The following is a 21,895-nucleotide window of genomic DNA, read 5'->3' on the forward strand; positions in this document are numbered from 1 at the left end:
TGGTGCAGTTAATTTTTATTTAAGATTGTGATGTTGGAAGTCAGTTTGTGTTTGCTAATCTCTTTTTTCCTGTTCTTTTCTACAATGCTTGCTTGTTAACTGATGTGTTTTGTTTGAGATTACACTATATTTAATATATACAAATTTTGCGGCCCAGATAAAGGCCACAGGAACATGGTTGGGAATCCCTGATTTAGCCTGCAGTAAAACACTACATTTCATTCCAAGTCATCTGAGAACATTGTGTCATGGACTGATTTTATGGTGGGATATATAGTTAATCATTAGTGATATTAAAATGTCCCTGTATAGAAAAGGACTGTGTCAAAATCTCCAAAATTTGCTCATTGGCAAAACATTGACCCCTTAGCACTGGCAGCCGTCACTTAGCCTCCAGGAAGCCTTTACGCTGTTTTATTTAAAATAATAAAGTTTGAAGTCACCGTTATGGAGGTAAGCACTTGCTTTAGTTTGGATCTTGACCCTTGACTTCTTACCTTTAACGTTTTTTTTGGCTGCTGTAACTGTTTTTTTTAACTGTAACTGTAACTCTGTGCGTCATGAGCCGGTGTGTTATGGTGTGGTGGTTTGTGGAGCAGATGATGGGCCGCTCTGGTCCAGAAAGTCCAGTGCCACTTTTACTCCTGTTCCACCCCTGCTTTCAAGGGCTCCATATTCAGCTTGAATCAAAATAAATAACTGAATCATTTTAATTATGAAAGCTAATGTATTTTTGGGCTTTCGATCTTTTAAATTTCTCGATATATCTTTTAAATGCCTAATAAATTATATTTCACCCCATACATGACTTAAGTGGCTGTCTTTATACATTGTGATTCAATATCACAATCCAAAATTCATTTGAAAGCGTTTGTTCTGACAAGCAGCTCGATTCAGAGTGGAATTCTTTATTATTCCTAGTTATTTTTGTTTCATATTTTTTTAGTATCTGTTTTGAGGATTTGGCGCATTTTTGATAACGTACGTCATTGCCTCGCCGTGATGACGTCACCGCTTACGCCGTCAGTCTTCTGAGGTGAGTAGAGCAGTTCACAGTGCTGCGTCTATTTATTTAAATATAAAGTAGAGAATTTGCTTAAGCAACCTTTAAATGGGTGATTTATGTATTGTTTCCATCGTGTACAGCTCTATTTGTGCGTCCTTTATGGCGTTTACCGATGGAAACTAACTAAATCAAGCTGTCAACGATGTGTATGCGTTAAATTTATTAATGAGCGATTTTGTGTTTTAAATTCGTGTGTTTCGATGTGTGGAGCAATAATATTATTGTTAGCGAATCGCTTGTCGAAGTGTCACTTTCTCTTATTGCCAGAGTTACACAATGGTGTAGATCAAATTCCTTTATTTCTGTGTAGATATTAGAAAATTAGGTTATATTTAGATATGGATATATTATGCTTAGATAGATTTCTTTTTACCTGTATCTTTTCTTGGAATGTAGAACAACTTGTAAACATAGGTATTACTTGTGTTTATATATATATATATATATATATATATATATATATATATATATATATATATATATATATATATATATTCACTCTATGTAATGTTCTATTTACTAAAACCAAGTATAAATTTCATCAAGTAAGTGTTTTTATGCTTCTTTACATTTATTCCCAAATAATAGGCTGACTAAAGGCAGTAACAATTTAAACAATTGTGAACTAATGTTCAGCTTTTCTTTTTAATAGTCAATTTTTTTTCAGCAGTCATCAATCTTGTACATGGTCAGGTCACAGACACGAAGATGTACCTTTAATTTATCCAATCTGATTGCTCACTAAAAACCCTGCAGTCATCATGTTTTCTCTCATTTCGGGTTTGCTTTTGACATGACATAATGCAGCATCTAAGGGGGTGAGTTGTTTACTTTTTAATTAGTCTTCACATTAATGCCATCAGTGTCTTCATTCAGGCCGATTTGATGAGAATGTGCACGAAAACAAGAAGTGGGATTTATCACACAAACCAATCATAACTGATCATATCCAATCATAGCGCGATGGAGGTACTGCCTCCTCTCACGTGACGCTCCCCCATTCATTCTCAGTCCCCCCCCACCCCCCACCCCCCCTCTAAACCCACCACAGGCTTTAGGGGTTCTGCTTTATTTCTATGAGTGGAAGGGAGGCACAAGAAACAACTCCCTGCTGTAACTGCACCTGCAGGTGTCGCTGTTTGGCAGTGTTTCTACAGAGAAATTAGTGACTTTTACACTTTTTAATGTAAAATTTTGTAATATTTGTGTTGTTTTATTTTTCTAATATTGATTATTTTCTCATCCAGGTTTTTTGAGGAGGCACTGCCTCCCTTGCCCCCTCGGAGGAAATGCCGCTGATATATGTATACATATATTATAATGCATAAATAAATATACGAAGAAGTGTAAAAACAAAACAAAAATACATAAATAGATACATAAATACTGAATGAATCAGTATTTGAATGAGTTGGCTAAATTAATGATTGTACTCACTCTTCAAGACAATGACTTGCCGCCACCTATTTATGTTTTCACCTCGTTTATTAATGTCTTCAGATCATCTGTATTATGCCACTTACCACTTAATCTGTCAACAGATTAAGGCAAACTAAACAAAACAAAATTACCAATTTTGATATAGATATAAATTTCTTAGCATGTATTTGATTACAGTCTCTAATACACGTTTCATTTAGAAATGACTGAACACTTATTAAAGTGAAGTTAAACTTATATAAATATTATTTTAATGGTCTTATTTATAATTTTAATATTTCATTGTTCATATGATGATACTGTAGAATATGTGAATTTGTTTAAAAAAATAAATTCAATAATTTTACCTATTGACAGATGGATAAACACAAAATTTAAATGCTTAAAATATGTGAATTAAAATCATTGGTTTAATATCTTGTTTAATTTTTCTCTTCCTGCTACACGGGAATTTCTATCTTGTAAAGCTTCTTCTACAAAATTCACCAATAAATGTCGTAATTTTCCCATCAGCCTACAAGTGAGGAACATGAATGATCCAGAATCCTGCAGAATAAAACATGAAGATACTGAAGAACAAAAAGGTTGGTGTTTATTCCTGATTCTTCATTAATAATGCTAAAGACCATTAAAACTTCAAGCAGTTCACCAGATTTAGTAGTTGTTCATTCATAAGAGCTGTGAAATAGAGCAAATAATATACAGGACACTTTCCATTTATTTGGTATAAAATTAAGCTTAAAACATTTTGACATGCATTCTCTAAAGCTGATTTGAAACGATATGTACCGTGAAAAGTGCTATACAAAAAATTTGAATTAAAAAACAGTTTTCTTTAGTTGTCAACAAATGGTCAGTGAAATGAGGTTTCAGAAACATTCATACTGATTGTTTACATCAGTCGGTCAGACTAAATATAGGTGCTGTTTTATTTTATATCTGTTTCACAACCATATTACTAAAATATTAAACAGTTTTTAACCTACATTAAATGTAGTTCTTCGGACGTATCTAATATTTCTTACTACAAAAGCCTGCAATTTGTGGCTGAAATGTTTCAAAAATAATATTTGGAAGATTAGTGTGCAAAATAAATGCACCAAAATAACATTTTTTATAGCAGATTTCAGCTACTTTCTTTTATCACATCAGGGTTCACTTGTGTGTTCTTTTCCTACCTTTTTTTCATTTTACTAATTAAATGTTTTAATTTCATTTTAGAAATGACAGAAGAAAACAAGAAGAGTGAAGAATTTACTGAAGTGGAGGAGAAACATGATGTCAAAGCCAAAAAAAAATCTTTGCCGAAAAGAAGTTCCAAGCAATCATTTACTTGCTCTCACTGTGGAAAGAGTTTCTCACACAAACATAATTTGAAACATCACATTAGGGTTCATAGTGGAGAGAAACCTTTCACATGTGATCAGTGTGGGAATAGTTTCACACAAAAAAGAATCCTTAAGGAACACATGAAAATCCACACTGGACAGAAGCCGTACACATGCGATCAGTGCGGGAAGAGTTTCACACAAGCAAACGCTCTTAAATTACATCTGCATATTCACTCTGGAGAAAGACCATATAACTGTGATCAATGTGGTAAAATGTTTTCAAGGGTTGAATCCCTAAAGAGACACTTGAAAGTTCATAAAAAGGAGAAGCCTTATGTTTGTTCTTTGTGTGGAAAGGATTTTTGCCAGATGAGTGCATTAAAAATACACCAGCAAAGACACAGTGGTGTGAAGAATCACATGTGCTTTGATTGTGGGAAGACCTTTGTTACAGATGCTGCACTGAAACGGCACCAGAAGACTCACACTGGAGAAAAACCTTACAAGTGTTCACACTGCGAAAAGAGTTTCAGTCAGGCAGGACACATGAAAATACACGAGAGGATCCACACTGGAGAGAAGCCGCACACATGTGATCAGTGTGGGAAGAGTTTCGCACATGCAAACACTCTTAAATTACATTTGCTTTGTCATTCCGGAGAAAAACACTATAACTGCGATCAGTGCAGTAAGACATTTGTTTTGGCAGTATCCCTGAAGGTCCACCTGAGAGTTCACTCAAAGGAGAAGCCTTACATGTGTTCTTTTTGTGGAAAGAGTTTTAGTCAGCTGGGAGGTTTAAAAATACACCAGAAAAGACATGACGGCGTGAAGAATTATGTGTGTCTCGATTGTGGGAAGACCTTTATTACAAATGCTGAATTGAAACTGCACCAGAGAACTCACACTGGAGAAAAACCTTACAAGTGTTCACACTGTGACAAGAGATTCAGTTGGTCAGCATGTCTGAAAATACACGAGAGGAGCCACACTGGAGAGAAGCCGTATCACTGTCCTTCATGTGGGAAGAGTTTTAGTAAATTAGATTCTCTACGCAGCCATACAAAACGAAATATCCATTGCAATATATCCATATAAATCTTTCCTAGCCAGCTGCAACAAGAGTCTGGACAAGTAACCATCATCTTAAGTTGCCAGTGAGATTCAGATACACAAAAGGAGGCTATGACACTTTAAAAACATTCAATAGGTTGTTTGCACATGACGTCACAGCAGCAGCGCGAATGAGTCTGGAGGGCAGGGAGTGGTGTTTCTATATAGGAATCCTATCAAAAACTTAAAATTCGCATGTTTTGCGTCGTTTATGGTTGCTCAAATCGATAAAATCGAGAACCCAGAAAGTGTTTATATCGTTTACATAACTTATACCGTTTTTTATAACTTAATTCGTTTTTTAAAGTCGCCTTTTATAGCGGTTTGCGTCTGCTGATGCTACCTGCTTACCTTTTTGACTTGATTAAATATCCACATTCTTCATGCTATCGTTTGCAGGGAGGAGAAGATATTTAATCCTATTAATTTATAATTTGGTATTTTCACTTCAGTTTTGTAGTATTCTGTTCATAATGTTGATCTGGTTACCATGAGAACAGTTTCACGCGCTGCTGCTTCAGACATCGTATGGTAGAAAATGTCCAAATACAATAAATGTGTTCAACAAGCTGACAGAAGTCGATCCATTTATTTGTTGGAAGCGTGTAAATGTAACTAGTTTTAATGTTGTTTTTGTAAATATTCACTTTCCCATATGACCACGGAGGAGAATCAGAGGGTCACGTTCAGTTTTATTTAGTGAGATTATTACATTTGCTAGTCGTCTTCCCTCACCTTCTCAACCAAGGCAAAAATATTACCGTACATTTTGTTTTTCCACGAACGATATCGTGAGTTCCTTACAATTCTCGATTCAGCATAAATGACCTACAATGGCGACAGAAAAGCAAAATACTGCTCTAACTTCACTAGTAGAAAAGCAGAGCGATATAAACAAACCCAGACTAGACCTGAACGCTGCGTGACGGCAGCTTCACATCCTCTATCTACCTCTTCGATGGCAGGAAAGTCTTTTAATTCAGCGGAAAAGTCGCTCCTCTTCATAATATAAGGATCGCGTCCAACATATGTTGTGATTTTCTGTTTATACCTTTCTAAACCAGCAAAGAAAGGACTTTTCCCCATCTCTTCCATTCTAATTTTCACTGCTTGCCCTCCACCGGAATTTCGCGCGTCACCAGAACCACGTGATTGCAAACAACCTATTCTTATTCCAATATACGACAATGTTGCATTGTTGCCATTTACATGCATGAAGCGCGTCTCATCAGCTCAATTAACAAACATGCTGTGAGTTTCAGCTTGAAAGCTTACTCATTTAACTGTGCTCAATGTGGTAGTTTTGCTTGATTTTTTTTTTTTTTTTACATGAGAAAACAGTGGTGTGAAGAATCACGTGCATTGAGTGTGAGAAGATTTTTTTGGTTTTTGCACAAACAAAACACGTCACTTTACAAAATTGAGGTTAAACCACTGGAGTCACAAGGATTCATTTAATGATGTCTTTACCATTTTTCTGGGGCTTGAAAGTAGTAGTTGCATAGCTGTCAATGGAGGGAGAGAAAGCTCTTAGATTTCATCAAAAAGATCTTGATTTGTATTCCAAAGATGAACAAAAACGGAAAAACTGCAAATCACAACCACTGTGTGCACCAATAGAGCTTTTCTGATATCTAATGCTGAAAATTTGGTACTGCTCCCAATTTTTTAAATAATGTAGGTCTACATTTTTGCCATGCGGTGACAATGTCACCACTAGTGTCACTAATGTGAGGAGAGCATTAAAGTCACAAAGAAATCAAAATGGACAATTCTTATTTTTATGGAATATTGCATATTTATTTTAAATGATTTATCTGTGCACATTTATTATTTTCTATATGTGCCCTTGTAATCTTTATTCTAAATATCATCTCCTCCCTCTTATATAGATTTATACAATCATAAAGGCAACAGACAAAAAAAGCTCAAAGTGTGTTTTTCTACTATTTGCTAGAATATGATGGCAGAATAATGGACAAAGTTTGAAGATTAAATGACTAACTGTGCGCCATCTGTACTTCAAACATAGTTTTATAAATGAGCAATTTATGCTGTATATAAACATGAATTTAAACAGCATATATTGATCTGTTTTAACAAATGACTTAGGTATAATGATAATTATTATAGCCTTCTAAAACAAGATAAGGCACATGACTGCTAAACATGGGAGACATACACTAGATTTTAAATCTAGTCTATAGCGCCCTCTGGTGACTGACTCATGTAAACTCGAGTCTAAGATGCTTTTAATAGTGCTCACTAAGTATTTCAGTTACATGGCGTTTAGACAAAGTGACAATACTCTTTTGGTTGTGTTGTTTTAAATACCTTTTTTATTTTATTTGGAATTTTTTTTGTTTTTGGTAAGTTTTTTTTTTTTTTATACTGACTTCGTCTCGTGGTGATGACGTGATCGCAAAGTCAGCTGCGAGATGAGCTGGGTGCGGTATATTTACACAATTTTTAGTTGCATTAACTAAAATATATACTTTAAGCGTTACTGCTAGTGCTTCTAGCCTGTGAGGAGCGGCGCGCGACGTTTTAAATCCATCAAGAGGTACAAAAAATGTGAGTATTTTGTTGCAAAGTCCCTTTTAGACTTTGTGGGTAAATATGAATGACTCTGGAAACATGAAAATATTGCTTTGTGGTTTTATGATCGCTGTAGTTATTAATAATATAGTTATTATTTATATTCAAATGGACATAGTATGCTGCTGTACGTATATGTTTACATATTGTACTGCCAACTGCTCTAAAATGGGTGTTGTGTTTTGATGTATTTTTTAACGTTTTACTCACCTCAAAACTTCTCCCCACTTTTGATAGTTACATCTCGTAACAGCATTTATTCAATTGTAGTCTTTAATGTAGTCTTTTAGGCATGTTACATGTAAAAACAGCAAAAACAAATGAGCAAATCTGCTAAGTGACCAATTAAGCTGAATTAAATTTGTGTTATTTATTGTTGCTAACAAATCTGTACATTTATTTCAAAGTTGATTTATTCTCCACTTTTCTTACTTTATAGCTGGGTTATCCACTCAACAATTCACCTTCTGTGAAGCTTCTCCCAAAGACATTTCACCAATAAAAGCTGGGATGTTTCCAAGTGAAGAGAGAGTTTATGAAAAAACATGAGTGATTCAATACCCTGCAAAATGAAACATAAAGATATTGAAGAACAAAAAGGTTGGTGTTTTATTCTTGATTCTGCATGCTGAACAACATAACATTCATGGAAAGCTGCAGGGACATGAAATTATTTTATAATAATAATAATATTGTGTAGCAGTTGTCTACTTCCCAGCCAGCACAGCTATGTAGGGCTCAGATGGGTGTCACCTGGGCTGTCTAACTGGGACCAGCCGGTTTTGTCCACAGTTTTCATGGAGGCCCCAAATGGGTTAGCCCAGGAGCACGTTCAAGCTCAAACCGGTGAACAACGTTTCACTGCGTTTTCTGGGTTGAACAACATGTTTCCTGGAAACGGTGTGCAACGGGTTTGAGATACGTTTTCTCTTGTTTGGTGGGTGTGTCAGAAATGTCAGCCCAATCAGCGGCAACCTGTATATAAATCACACGGTATTAAAGAGACAGCTCGCACAATGTATCATAAAAATACTATACTTAGATATTTTGCTATTGTATTGTGAAGTGACACTTTAATAAACTTTTCTATACTCCTCTGATTATATAATGGTAAATATTACAATGTCATAGCACAACAACAGTTATCAGCAATAATAATAAGCCAAATACTCACAATAAAAATAATAAGGTGAATTATCCTTCACCTGAAATGTTTGTCTTTTCATGCTGAAATGCAAGGCAAGTGTTGTATCACAATAATTAGAAGTTTCCACAAATCCCTTCACTCGATTGGGATGTTCTTTTTTATTCTGGACGGCAAGGGCAGTAACATCGAGCGTATTTTGTAGTATTAAACACGTATTTATACCGATTTAATTCTTCAAAAAGAACACAAAGAGTGGCCTTCTCAGCATTGTTGCAACTCTTGCGTCATCAGAACAGGGTGCATCACCGTTTCAGTTTAAAAAACGTTTTGTCAGGGCTGAACACACCCCAGATGAAATGAACACTGCTCAGTGTGAACACTACAGGCTATTAAATGTAACACAGAAACATGCTGGAGTTAATGAGATAACTAGGTGATTACGAGCAGAATCACTGAAGGACAGAGAAACAACAAGACAACAACTTCAGCCACAGCTTTAGATGAAATCAACTGAAGATAAAAGACATTAAATCACTGAAGATCTGATTAAACATCTCCACAAACAGCATTACCAGCTTCACTTATTACTAACCAGACTGACTTTATTTCTGACATTCATCTACAAAAGTTGTTATTGAGAATTACCAGAGGTTTAGATGTTGATGATTTGTTGAAAATACGATTGGTTTGATGTCACCGTGATCGAGGTCAGCGCTTACTTTAGTTAGGCAGTTTGACTCTTCAGTGTTTCTCTGCCTGCTCTTATTGTTTGCTATGGCAAAAGAAATGTGTTTAGCTGTTGTCAGCTGTTTGATGATAAGCATGTAATTGTTGTCATGTAGTGGCTTTATTCACTGAGCTTTATATGAAAAAAAAAAAGTTATTAACTTTGTGCTAGATCTTTTCTAAAATGACAACAAAACAGTTGAATAAATTTGAGCAAAATAATAAATCTGAAAAATACAATGTACACTTAACACTTGATGTGTTTAGTGAAAATGTTTTCCAAATTTTCTTATTAAAATGATTTTATTGTTGCAGTCATTAGATCAGTGAAGTAAGCCACTGTGATGATTACTTTCTTATCATCTAACAGATAACCACATTTTCTTTTTTTTTTTTCTTGCCATAACAAACAACCAGAGAAAATCCAACCTTAAAAAAAAAAACTTAAGTAAAGTAACTGAAGTAAGCGCTGACCTCGATCACGGTGACATCAAACCAAACTTATTTTCAACAAATCATCAACATCTAAACCTCTGGTAATTCTCAATAAGATCTTCTGTAGACATGTGACAGAAATAAAGTCAGTCTGGTTAGTAATAAGTGAAGCTGGTAATGCTGTTTGTGGAGATGTTTAATCAGATGTTCAGAGATTTAATGTCTTTTATCTTCAGTTGATTTAATCTAAAGGCCCCATTATACGTCAGACGAAATCGACGAACGAACTGATGTGACGTCATTTTGAACAAAATCAGGCCAAAACGAAGTTCGTTTTTTGTTCTTTTTGGAAGTTCGAAACGGCTTGCCAAAGCCGACTTTCAGGAAAAGTTCACTCCAGCTGCAAAACACCTTCGTACTACCATTGGTCCGTGACGATAACGTAATAGGAGGTGTGCGCCGAGGCTCCGCCTTCACTCGCTTCAAACGCGTCTTTAACTCATTTCGTGTGTTTGAGTTCGTCGAGGTAAGATCTCCGCGGGTGAAAACATGAACACACTGAACAGTCGCTTTATAGTACAAGATGAAGATGTGCTTTTAAAAAAATGAGGCACTAACACTGTTTTCCATGTCTGATGCTGTAAAGCTGCTTGATTTTAAGCAATCTATTGAATAAAGTGCTTTATGTAGACGTGACGTGACTGGAGTGCTACTTTGCAGAGCTCGTGCTAACAAACCCATGTTGTTATGATCAGATGCTTTTCTTATGCTTTCTATAACAAATGCTTGCGGTTTTCTCGTTGTTGTGTTTATTTTGTTACTGAGAAGAAAGTGCATGGCACATATTTACATATTCATCTAAACGTCGCTCTCAGCAGTGTATGCGGCGTCAGATGTTCGTTTACAGTATATCGCTGGTCACGCATTTCGAACTTTGTTTTACTCCTAAACGAAGAACTAAAAAGAACTTCATTTGAAGTATACCGGGACTTAAGGCTGTGGCTGAAGTCGTAGTTCTTATTATTCCTCTGTCTTTCGGTGATTCTGCTCGTTATCACCTTATTATCTCATTAACTCCAGCATCTTTCTGTGTTACGTTTAACAGCCTGTAGAGTGCACACTGAGCAGTGTTCATTTCATCTGGGCTAAACCATGTGGGGCCTCCATGGAAACCGTGGACAAAAATGTCTGGACTAGTTAGACAGCCCAGGTGACACCCATCTGGGCCCCACCATGCTGTGCTGGCTGAGTTTCTGCTTTTACACCAGTTTAAAACTTTCTTTCATTTTAGTCCTGCTGAAAGAGACTGAGGAGAGTGAAGAAATGAGTGAAGTGCAAATGAAAAATCATCATGTCAAAACTGAAGAAAAATCTTTGACTCACTCTCGGACTAAAAGTACAATTTTATTGAAAAAAAGAGCCCAAAAATCTTTCACTTGCCCTCAGTGTGGAAAAAGTTACACATTAAAAGGAAGCCTTAGGGATCACATGAAAATCCACACGGGAAAGAATTTGCACACATGTGATCAGTGCGGGAAAAGTTTCACAAAGAAAGGAACCCTTAATGATCACATGAAAATCCACACTGGAGAGAAGCTGCACGCATGTGATCAGTGTGGAAAGAGTTTCACATTAAAAGGAACCCTTAAGGATCACGTGAAAATCCACAGTGGAGTGAAGCCACACACGTGTGATCAATGTGGGATGAGTTTCACAAAAAAAGGATCACTTAAAGAACACATGACAATCCACACCGGAGAGAAGCCGCACACATGTGATCAATGCGGAAAGAGTTTCAGAAAGGCATGCACTTTTAAAATACACCTGCGTTCTCATTCTGGAGAAAGACCGTTTAACTGTGATCAGTGCGGTAAAACATTTTTTAGGGGAGATGCGCTGAAGGACCACATGAAAGTTCACACACAGGAGAAGCCTTACACATGTTCTCTGTGTGGAAAGAGCTTTAGTCAGATGGGTAGTCTAAATTTACACCAGAAAAGACACAATGGTGTGAAGGATCACATGTGCTTTGATTGTGGGAAGACTTTTGTTAGAGATGCTGAACTGAAAAAGCACCAGAGAATTCACACTGGAGAAAAACCTTACAAGTGTTCATACTGTGACAAGAGATTCAGATGGTCTGAATATCTGAGAACACACGAGAGGATCCACACCAGAGAGAAACCTTACAAGTGTTCACACTGCGACAAGACATTCAAATGGTCAGATTATCTGAGAAAACATGAGAGGATCCACACTGGAGTGAAGCCGTATCACTGCCCTCCGTGCGGGAAGAGTTTCAGTCAATTATGTTCTTTACGCAATCATACACAAAACAAATGTGTGAAATCACAATAAGTAGTTCACCTTCAGATCCAGCGCATTTATATGCAACACTGTGCCCTCACCAAACAAGACCCAATAAGGCATAGAGCAATAAAATGTTTCTCTTCTATATAAATCTGCCCCAATCAGTGACAACACATCAAAACATCATCCGAGTTCAGACCAGCGGTGAAATTAACATCAACCCCATGATGGTGTTTCTCCAAAATAAACAATATCTAATAAATATGAATTTTGTTCAATTTATATTCTAATTTCTTATCCATATGTATCACCATTGAGGTCATTCTGAGATCATTCTTGCCTTTATAGTCTGAAAAGTCCATTTAGGAAAACTTGACAAATTTGCCCATGTTTAATATGAGAATGCCCAACACTAGAGCCCTTATGTAAGCATATTGCGTGTGGCTTTCATCCAATCAGTGACAAATATGCAAATAAGGACATTATTTTGTTTGGTATGTTATTTTGTAGATGTTTTCCCTGCAAACAAGCATGAGAATTTGCTCATTTGCCCATTGGCAAAACATTGGCCCCTTACTATTTAGTCAAGAAATACTTTCTGGCTCAGCTGAAACTCAAACTAGGAACCTTCTTGTTGAGTGTTTCCCACTAAGACACTTTTGCTGCCCTTGGACACAGACATAAAATACACATATTTGTAAAATAATTATTAAAAAGCTGATTTAATTAATTATTAAAATGTATTTAGATACCACTGACAGTATATTTGGACCCATAGGGGTGTGTTACTCAGACAGAGATTAAGCCTAGTCCTAGAATAAAATGGGCCTTTAAACCAGATTAACAGAAATCTGCTTTCCGTCATGGTTTAAAATAGTCCTAGACTTAGTCTAGTCCAGAGTTTAATAAGCTGATTTCCTGGAGGAAAACTACAGCTACTCCAGGACTAAACTAAGGCTTAAATTAAACCTAGCAGGAGACAGGTTTAACTTCAGATTAAAGGTGCTAAAGAGGATGTTTTGTTTTATACATTTTTGCAATATTACTTGAAACTGTCTTTACTAACTGATAAAAGACTATTTATTAGGTGCACTGAAAGGAATAATATTAATATACATCATCTTTGCACAAGGTAGGGCCTTAAAAACATCAGCCAATCGTTTACGTGGTCATCGCGTAAACGATTGGCCCTCTGGCTTGTCAATCACTGCCATGTCGTTCCTTGTGAGAGACGAGCGCGGCTGCGCGCTCCAGTAACTTCCACACTCCACAGGCGCCGCATGCAATGTTTTTGTCAGGAGACAGGAGTAACAACTGCAGATTATGAGTTACCTGCGGTGAGTCCGACATAATGAATACACTAACACGACACAGCGAATGCCGGTGGTAAACACTCGTGTTCCAATACGAGTTTTGGGAGGCGTTCCCTCGAAATGAGCTGTGAAGGAGGGGGGCTGTTCTTACGCATGCGCTCATTTCAAAAACTCAGCATCAGTCTTTGGTTTCTCAGTCGATGAAAAGATCCTCTTTAGCACCTTTAATGTTGTGTTTCAAAGAAGACACATGTATTACTTATTACTTGATGCTGTTCACTTTATTTAAACAATTTATTTTGATTTAACACCATTGTTTCTGGTTCAAATGTGATTGCTTTATGTTAAAATGACTTGAAATGGTTACTAGAACTCACTTGAAGTTTTCATTTTGAAATAACGTTTCAGTCAAGTAACCCTATCAAACAGGACTTTTACTTCCCATTATGCATTTCACCTGGCTGAAGTGGGAGAGTAAATGTTGAAAAAGTGTTATTTTATGCATTTTTTTTTAGAAAGATGAGAATATGGAGAGACTTTATTGTTTATTGTTCTATTATGTAAAAGTTTTTGTTATGCTTGTTTTTTTTGTTTTTTTTTAGATTACTGTTGTGGTGAAGTGTTGAGCTTGTGCTTGGGTTGAGGACCTGCTAACAAGAACTGCTCTTTTTATATAATGAAACAACCACTATAATAGTGCTTTGTAGAATTAATTACAAACATATTTTGAGGCATTTCTTTTTTTCACAGCTGATGTATTTTGCTTGCTTTAAAATAAATGTCTCTTGTTTAAGTTTTTTATAATGGAGTCTTTTTCTGTTGCCATTGTTTTTCTTTGCTTCTCAGTTCCATGCAATTTTAAGATTTTCTTGGTTCATTCCATGCTTTACAGGCAACCTCTCTCATGCTAATTTGGCTTTCTGAAACACAGATTAGTTACAGATTACTAAAACCTGGACTATGGAGTCCTGATTTAAAATAAACCATTTTTTAAACCATGATTAACCAATCTGGATTAAGGCCTATCCTGGTTTAATTTAAACCCTGTCCGTGAAACCGCCCCAGAGAGTTGCTATTGTTCTTGACGCGATTCCAAAGAGCGTGACGTTACTTTTAACTGTAGTTCAGTGGAAATCATACATACTCATCGAACATATACATAAGAAGAAGAGTAAACAAATGTAAACCAAATTTTTCACATTTTATAAATGACTAAATTATATGTAAGTCTTTCGGAACAAGCCAAAAACAAAAAAGCACTGAAAACATGTAATGCTCTGAAAGCAAGGAAATTTATGTTATGCTAATGTTAATGTGATAATGTGAATGTGTAATACCTCTTCGTCTTGTGGCATTGAATGGTCTCTACAATACTACGTTCACAGTCTTTGTAATGTGTTTCAGCACATCATTTGTAACATTTATAATGTGTTTAGAAACAATTGAACTTTCTAGAGCTGGAAAGAGACAAATGAATGTATATTATCTTAATAAATGGGATTAAAAAAAAATAGACTAGTTGGCAACATGCCAGTTAAGGAAACGAAACCAGAAGACCTGATAAATGATTGTGGGAAAATCCCTGGGAAAGAACCCAGATGCACGCATATTGTGTAATAGACATCTGTGGAGAAGACATTTTCCACAACAATGTTAGCTTGTAGTCTGATATAAAAGCATGGGAAATGAGTAGCAGTTTTGGAGCTCTTGACTCCGGTAAGCTCCACCTTAGCTCATAACCACTCCTCAAGCCCCAGTTGGCCGGCTTTAGACCAAGGTATTCGGCTGGTCAAAAATCCCTCACCACTGGCCCAGAGGAAGCCCAGAGGAGGCGCGATCAAAACCATGGAAGTGACAGTGGAAACAAGTCTGGCCCTGGCATTCACTAGCATACTCAATTTAGGAACACTGCTAATGAGAACATGAGTGATCCAGGACCTTGCAAAATGGACCATGAAAATAATGAAGAACAAAGAGGTTGGTGTTTATTCTTGATTCTTTATTAATAATGCTGAAGAACATTAAGGTTATAAAACTTAATGCAATTCATCAGAATTAGTGGATAGTTGGAACAGTCATAAGAGATGTGAAATAACAGTTAAAGTAGCAAATAATATATGGGACACTTTCCATGAACTGAGAACAGAATGGAGACTCGAGCTCAGTATTTTTTTCTTTTGTTTTCAACAAATAGTGATTTAAGAATCATTGATTGACATATAAATTGACTGTTAACGTTGTGGAGAACATAAAGAAATGACAAGAGAGTCTATCAGCTTTACATAAATGTAATCATCCGTAATAAACTACAGTTTAAAAAAGTTTTGGTGTTGATTATTAGGTTAGTTCACAGGTAGGGTGGGTGATATGACACAATATGAGTCGTTTTATTTCACAATAACGATATATATCACAGTGAGAATAAAAACCTGCTCTCATTTCTCAGTTAAGTGGAAGAGTACTGGCTTGGGCATACCACTTCTCCCCCTTCCTGCTCCTTATCTGTGTCCGAATTCCTTGCTTATATCCTTGAACAATAGATACACTGTAAAAAAATAAATCGTAAAAAAAAAAAGGTCAGCGACTGTCAGCTATGGCTGCCAAACAAAAACCTTAAAATTAAAGTAAAATATTCTAATTTAAATAAAGTGCAAAAAACTTTAACAGAAATTTTCATTACACTTTTTTTACGGGTATTCCCTGAATTATTACAATAAAACACGTTCACTGCAAAACAAAACCTTAAAAAAAACAACAACAACAACAACAGTCAAATGACTGCAACAGCTGTTAAACAAAGTCTATAAAATAAATGTAAAATATCCTCATTTAAATAAAGTACTATTGCAGTGCTGTGATACTATAAACAATTTTATTAAATCATTATGCCGAAAATGTTTTATCAATGTCATGCAGACTCACACAGACATCAAGAATCAGCGTATGAATCTCAACAACGGTGACAATAAAAAAACAAAACAAGCTACTAAAGTCACAAAAAAAAAAAAAACTTAATTGTCACCATTGTTGAGATTCATATGCTGATTATTGATGTCTCTGTGCTCAAAAAAATTAATAAAAACATTTCAGGATACCAGGTTATCATAATATGATTTCACAATATCTCAGAAATCATATGAAATTAACAGTTAATATACTCAGAAACTTGATGGTATGTGATATTAGTGAATCAAACCACTTTGTTTGAAACAAATAATGTGTTTTGGTAAACTGTTACAAAGAGCCAAGAGTCAAACTGCCCAACTAAAGGAAACACTGACCACCATAATGGCGACCAACGTTTTCAATAAAACATCAACATCTAAATCTCTGTTAATTCTCAAAAAAAACTTCTGCTGAGATCTTGAGAGATGTATTGTCTTCTTTTATCTTCAGTTGATTTCAGGCTGTGTGGCTTTAAGTCAGTTGTAGTTGTGTTTCAAGCATGATGTTGAACCAACGTCACATTATAACCCTGATTCAATGTCATTACCATTGATTTTTGTTGAACATTTTCTCAAAATCCCAGCCACTTTGTTGTATATGCAGTCCCCTTCCCCCCACAGATCTTCGACGAGCACAGGACTGTAAATGGTTAACACATAGGCCCACCTAGTAGTCTTGCGGTCATGAAGACACGACAGACACTTTCAAGAGCTACTCTCTTTCTTCTTCTTACTAGCAGAGCTAGTGCTATCGCTCTTAGCACGGGACATATACATATTTTGCTGCTGACCGAAAGGTGGAACAACAATCAAATGACTAGACGTATAGAACTCCCGCTAAAAGTTTTGAAAACTCCACCTACTGTGCAAATCACTCTCTATCTGAACCCAACGGCAACCCAGCCGTTATGGAGGTAAGCGCTTGCTTTAGTTGGGCTCTTGACTCTTGACTTCTTAACTATAATGTAACTCAGTCTTTGTTAAACTTTTTGTCAACTGAAGAAAATAAAAGAACAACAAAGATTGTGGACTTCGAGTGTGTATGCATAGAAAGCTTTCCATCTAAACAGTGTATGAGAAGGAAATTAAAGGGTTAGTTCACCCAAAAATGAAAATAATGTCATTTATTACTCACCCTCATGCCGTACCTGTAAGACCTTCATTAATCTTCTGAACACAAATTAAGATATTTTAGTTGAAATCCGATGGTTCCGTGAGGCCTTCATAGGGAGCAATGACATTTCCTCTCCCAAGATCCATTAATGTACTAAAAACATATTTAAATCAGTTCATGTGAGTACAGTGGTTCAGTATTAATATTATAAATTGACGAGAATATTTTTGGAGCGCCAAAAAAATAAAAAATAAATAACGACTTATAGTGATGTCCGATCTCAAAACACTGCTTCAGGAAGCATCGGAGCATAAAATATCTGTATATGGAATCATGATTCAGATCGCAAGTCAAACTGCCAAACTTCTGAAATCACATGACTTTGGGGCTCCGAACAGATGATTCGACACACTGATTAATTTGTGCTCCGATGCTTCCTGAAGCAGTGTTTTGAAATTGGCCATCACTAAAAAAGTCGTTATTATGCTTTTTTTGCCGCACCAAAAATATTCTCGTTGCTTTATAATATTAATATTGAACCACTGTACTCGCATGAACCGATTTAAATATGTTTTTAGTACATTTATGGATCTTGAGAGAGGAAATGTCATTGCTGGCTATGGAGGTCTCACAGAGCCATCGGATTTCAACTAAAATATCTTAATTTGTGTTCCGAAGATTAATGAAGGTATTACTTCAGGTGTGGAATGACATGAGGGTGAGTAATAAATGACAGAACTAACCCTTTAAATTCACTTCCGTATCATAAACAGGCAAGGCTTAAAATGAAAACAATTAACTTTCTTGACAAAGCAAAACTGCAAGCTTAAGTGAGCATAATGATGATTATATACAATTTATATCACTTTTTAATGTTTCTAATTTTTATGATTTAATGAAAATTAAACCTTTCTTTTATTTTAGACCTGATAGAAGAGAATGATGAGAGTGAAGAACTGAGTGAAGCGGAGGAGAAACATCATCATGTCAAAACTGGAGAAAAATCTTTGAGTTGTTCAAATTTACTGAAAAGAAGAGCCAAAAAATCTTTCACCTGCTCTCAGTGTGGGAAGAGTTACACAGTAAAAGGAAGCCTGAAGAGGCACATGATAATCCACACAGGAAAGAAACCACACACATGTGATCAGTGCGGGAAGAGTTTCACATTAATAGGAACCCTTAAGGAACACATGAAAATCCACACTGGAGAGAAGCCGTACACATGTGATCAGTGTGGGAAGAGCTTTGCACACCAAGGAGGCCTTAGAATCCACATGAAAATCCACACTGGAAAGAAGCCGCACACATGTGATCAATGTGGACAAAGTTTTGCACACAAAGGAACCCTTAAGGATCACATGAAAACGCACACTGGAGAGAAGCCGTACACATGTGATCAATGTGGGAAGAGCTTTGCACAAAAAGGATCCCTTAATGAACACATGAGGATCCACACTGGAGAAAAGCCGCACATATGTGATCAGTGTGGAAAAAGTTACAGAAAGGCATGCAGTTTAAAATTACATCTGCGTTCTCATTCTGGAGAAAGACCGTTTTATTGTGATAAGTGCAGCAAAACATTTTTTAGGGGAGATGCGCTGAAGGACCACATGAAAGTTCACACACAGGAGAAGCCTTACACATGTTCTCTGTGTGGAAAGAGCTTTAGTCAGATGGGTAGTCTAAATTTACACCAAAAAAGACACAATGGTGTGAAGGATCACATGTGCTTTGATTGTGGGAAGACTTTTGTTAGAGACGCTGAACTGAAACTGCACCAGAGAATTCACACTGGAGAAAAACCTTACAAGTGTTCATACTGTGACAAGAGATTCACATGCACAGGACATCTGAAAAAACACGAGAGGATCCACACTGGAGAAAAACCTTACAAGTGTTCACACTGTGACAAGAGATTCGTTCAGTCAGAATATTTAAAAATACATGAGAGGAACCACAGTGAAGTGAAGCCGTATCACTGCCCTCCGTGTGGGAAGAGTTTCAGTCAATTATCTTCTTTACGCAATCATACAAAAAACAAATGTCCTAAATCAAAGTGAGTAGTTCATCTACTTGTTTTTTGTTCGATTTATATATAAATGTGAATGGGGTGGATTCCTATGCTCCATCACTTTCTCATCACTTTCTTATTAATCCCTGCTTAATCAGCATTTATTAATGAGTACTGATCCTTTATGGCAGTGGTTCCCAAACTGGGAGAGGGAGCTGCTGCTATATGGAGTGATTTTAGTGAGTGATTAAAACAAATGCAAAATAGGGTGTGTGCATGGTGTGAGTTGTTTTTGACTCTCTTGTTCCTACTAGAAATGATATAAATCCCTTTCTGCACTTACACACAATACAGTAGGCTCATATTCTCAAGTAACTGTCATGCTGTTAGGCGAACTAAGTCTAAGGTCACATGCCAGGGATGCCTTCTTTAGTCTCTTCCCTGTTTAAGAATAGATGTTAGAATGATGAATAAGAAGAGAGAAGTTGTTCCTGTTTACACCTGGTGTTTTAAGTTGTCTCTTTTGTCGACTTTCGACCACGTCTGTCCTGATTTCTTCGAGGGGAGGGTCTATGGGTGGATAAATGTATGGGCTTTTCAGATCTTTCTATCTAGTTGACGAAATATGCTGGCGCTGTTTACATATGAACATGTCTGGAGACAACATAAAAACATTTGCACTGACAGCCGCAAATTAGACATATGTGTTAACCATTTAGAGTGCTGTGCTCTTGGGACTCTTATGTAAATCACTGTTACCTGTTTATTGCTGAATGAGACTGTAAAGCAGAAGCAGCCTATATGAACTGTGCTATTGATGTTGCAAACAAGTTTCTTTCAAATAAAATTATTGATTGAAATCCTTGTCTCCTGGTCTACAAGTCTTAACTGTACTTCCACTATACATAGGGCACATTTGATTTTATTTTCCTCCAAACCACTAGATGGCACATAACCAAGCCACAACACTTTTCAAAACATCTGCTTTTCACTCTGCATGCAGCATGTGGATATTTGGCTAATCCCTGACGCGATCACAGGCAGCAGCGTAAAGTTGATTCTGTACTCATTTAATTTTATGTTTAATGTTTGTTTTAAAAATTGCTGTAGATTTAATTGGCAAATGAGACTCGCTAGAATTATTGAATATATTTTGAGGCAAAGGTCTTATTAATGATTTTCAATTTTGTTCAAAGTAATTAAAGCAACAGTTCAATAATGGAGGAATATGTAAGTATGTATGAATAAATAAGTATGGTATTTGGGGTAAAAGGCACAACATAATCAGATTTTTCCATTAATTAACATGACAAGGTTAGATTCAGATGGAAAATATATCATATATTAAGTTGGATGTCCACCTGGAGATAATCAGTATATTTATAATGATACCATCATATTTAAAAAAATATTAAATATATAATAAAATATAATTTTTTGTTTTGTGATGGAGAGCCAGCCCAGTGTTGCTTCTCCATCCCTTAAAACTGTGTCCTTGTTGTTCTTTAGATCATGCATATTCTTTGTAATTGTTCATGCTGCGTTTTACTTTTTTATTTCCTGTTGTTAGAGAAGTGGGCCTAACCTCTAGGGAAGTGCACACCTGGGAAGAGGGGAATGCTCCTTTAAACTCATTTAAGAAATATGAGTTGTGCAAATTAAAATAACTGTGTTTCTTTTGTCTGTATGTTGTATTTATTGACTGTTTTTAAACTCTTGCCTTAAACTATCATAGGAACTTGCTGAATTGTATTGTCAAAAGAGACAAGAGTTAGTTTTACAGAAAATGGTATGTTCCAATAAACTAAAGGGGGAATATTTTTGTATTTAAGTGTATTATTCAGAAATGAGAAAGTGGATTTTTGAGCTTAATGCAAAGATTGTTATTGCTGCGTAAGTATGAGAAACTTCGGTCTCCAACAGTTAGTGAGAAAAGTTGGTGCTAGATTTAATACCTCAACAGTGTTAGATTTTTTAGATTGTCTTTGTAACCTTTGTTTTTATTTTTGCTCCTGTCCACCGTTCTATAGATCGTGTTGACTTCCTTGCCTTTAAAGTATTAAACTTATTTTGGAACAACTTTGGATGCCTAGTGTGGTTCTCCTTGTGACCACTCGGGTCTCTATTGTATGTTTCTACTGTAAATATATATTAAGCTATTATAAGATCACCTTTGACACTTTTAGAACCTTTACTTTTAAAAATAATTTTAAAAATCATATTTTATGATTTATTTTCACATAAAATCACTTGCTTCATAAATGTTCAATACAAACATATTTATTCTTTCTGCCTCATTATGGGCATAGTGACTGTTTTTTTTTTCTTAGACTCTCTCAGTTCATT

General features: G+C 36.0%; 2 protein-coding genes across 3 annotated transcripts; both read left to right on the forward strand.

The window, feature by feature from the left end:
• Positions 1-365: 365 nt before the first annotated feature.
• Positions 366-14,156, forward strand: LOC137027900 (zinc finger protein 850-like). The gene is made up of 5 exons (XM_067396510.1): positions 366-453; positions 947-1,036; positions 3,020-3,090; positions 3,728-4,873; positions 11,328-14,156. The coding sequence occupies exons 3-5, from the start codon at positions 3,036-3,038 to the stop codon at positions 12,212-12,214; spliced, it is 2,088 nt and encodes a 695-aa protein (XP_067252611.1). The 5' UTR covers positions 366-453; positions 947-1,036; positions 3,020-3,035; the 3' UTR covers positions 12,215-14,156.
• Positions 14,157-15,122: 966 nt separating this feature from the next.
• LOC137027890 (gastrula zinc finger protein XlCGF57.1-like) lies at positions 15,123-19,688 on the forward strand. 2 transcript variants are annotated; one of them, XM_067396486.1, is made up of 2 exons: positions 15,123-15,456; positions 18,463-19,688. In XM_067396486.1, the coding sequence occupies exons 1-2, from the start codon at positions 15,402-15,404 to the stop codon at positions 19,596-19,598; spliced, it is 1,191 nt and encodes a 396-aa protein (XP_067252587.1). In that variant the 5' UTR covers positions 15,123-15,401; the 3' UTR covers positions 19,599-19,688. The 2 variants fall into 2 exon arrangements, with proteins under 2 accessions (XP_067252587.1, XP_067252588.1); XM_067396487.1 differs by lacking the exon at positions 15,123-15,456 and adding an exon at positions 16,496-17,338.
• Positions 19,689-21,895: the final 2,207 nt, after the last annotated feature.

This window comes from Chanodichthys erythropterus, chromosome 10, assembly GCF_024489055.1.
Source record: "Chanodichthys erythropterus isolate Z2021 chromosome 10, ASM2448905v1, whole genome shotgun sequence".
NCBI classification, from domain to species: domain Eukaryota; kingdom Metazoa; phylum Chordata; class Actinopteri; order Cypriniformes; family Xenocyprididae; genus Chanodichthys; species Chanodichthys erythropterus.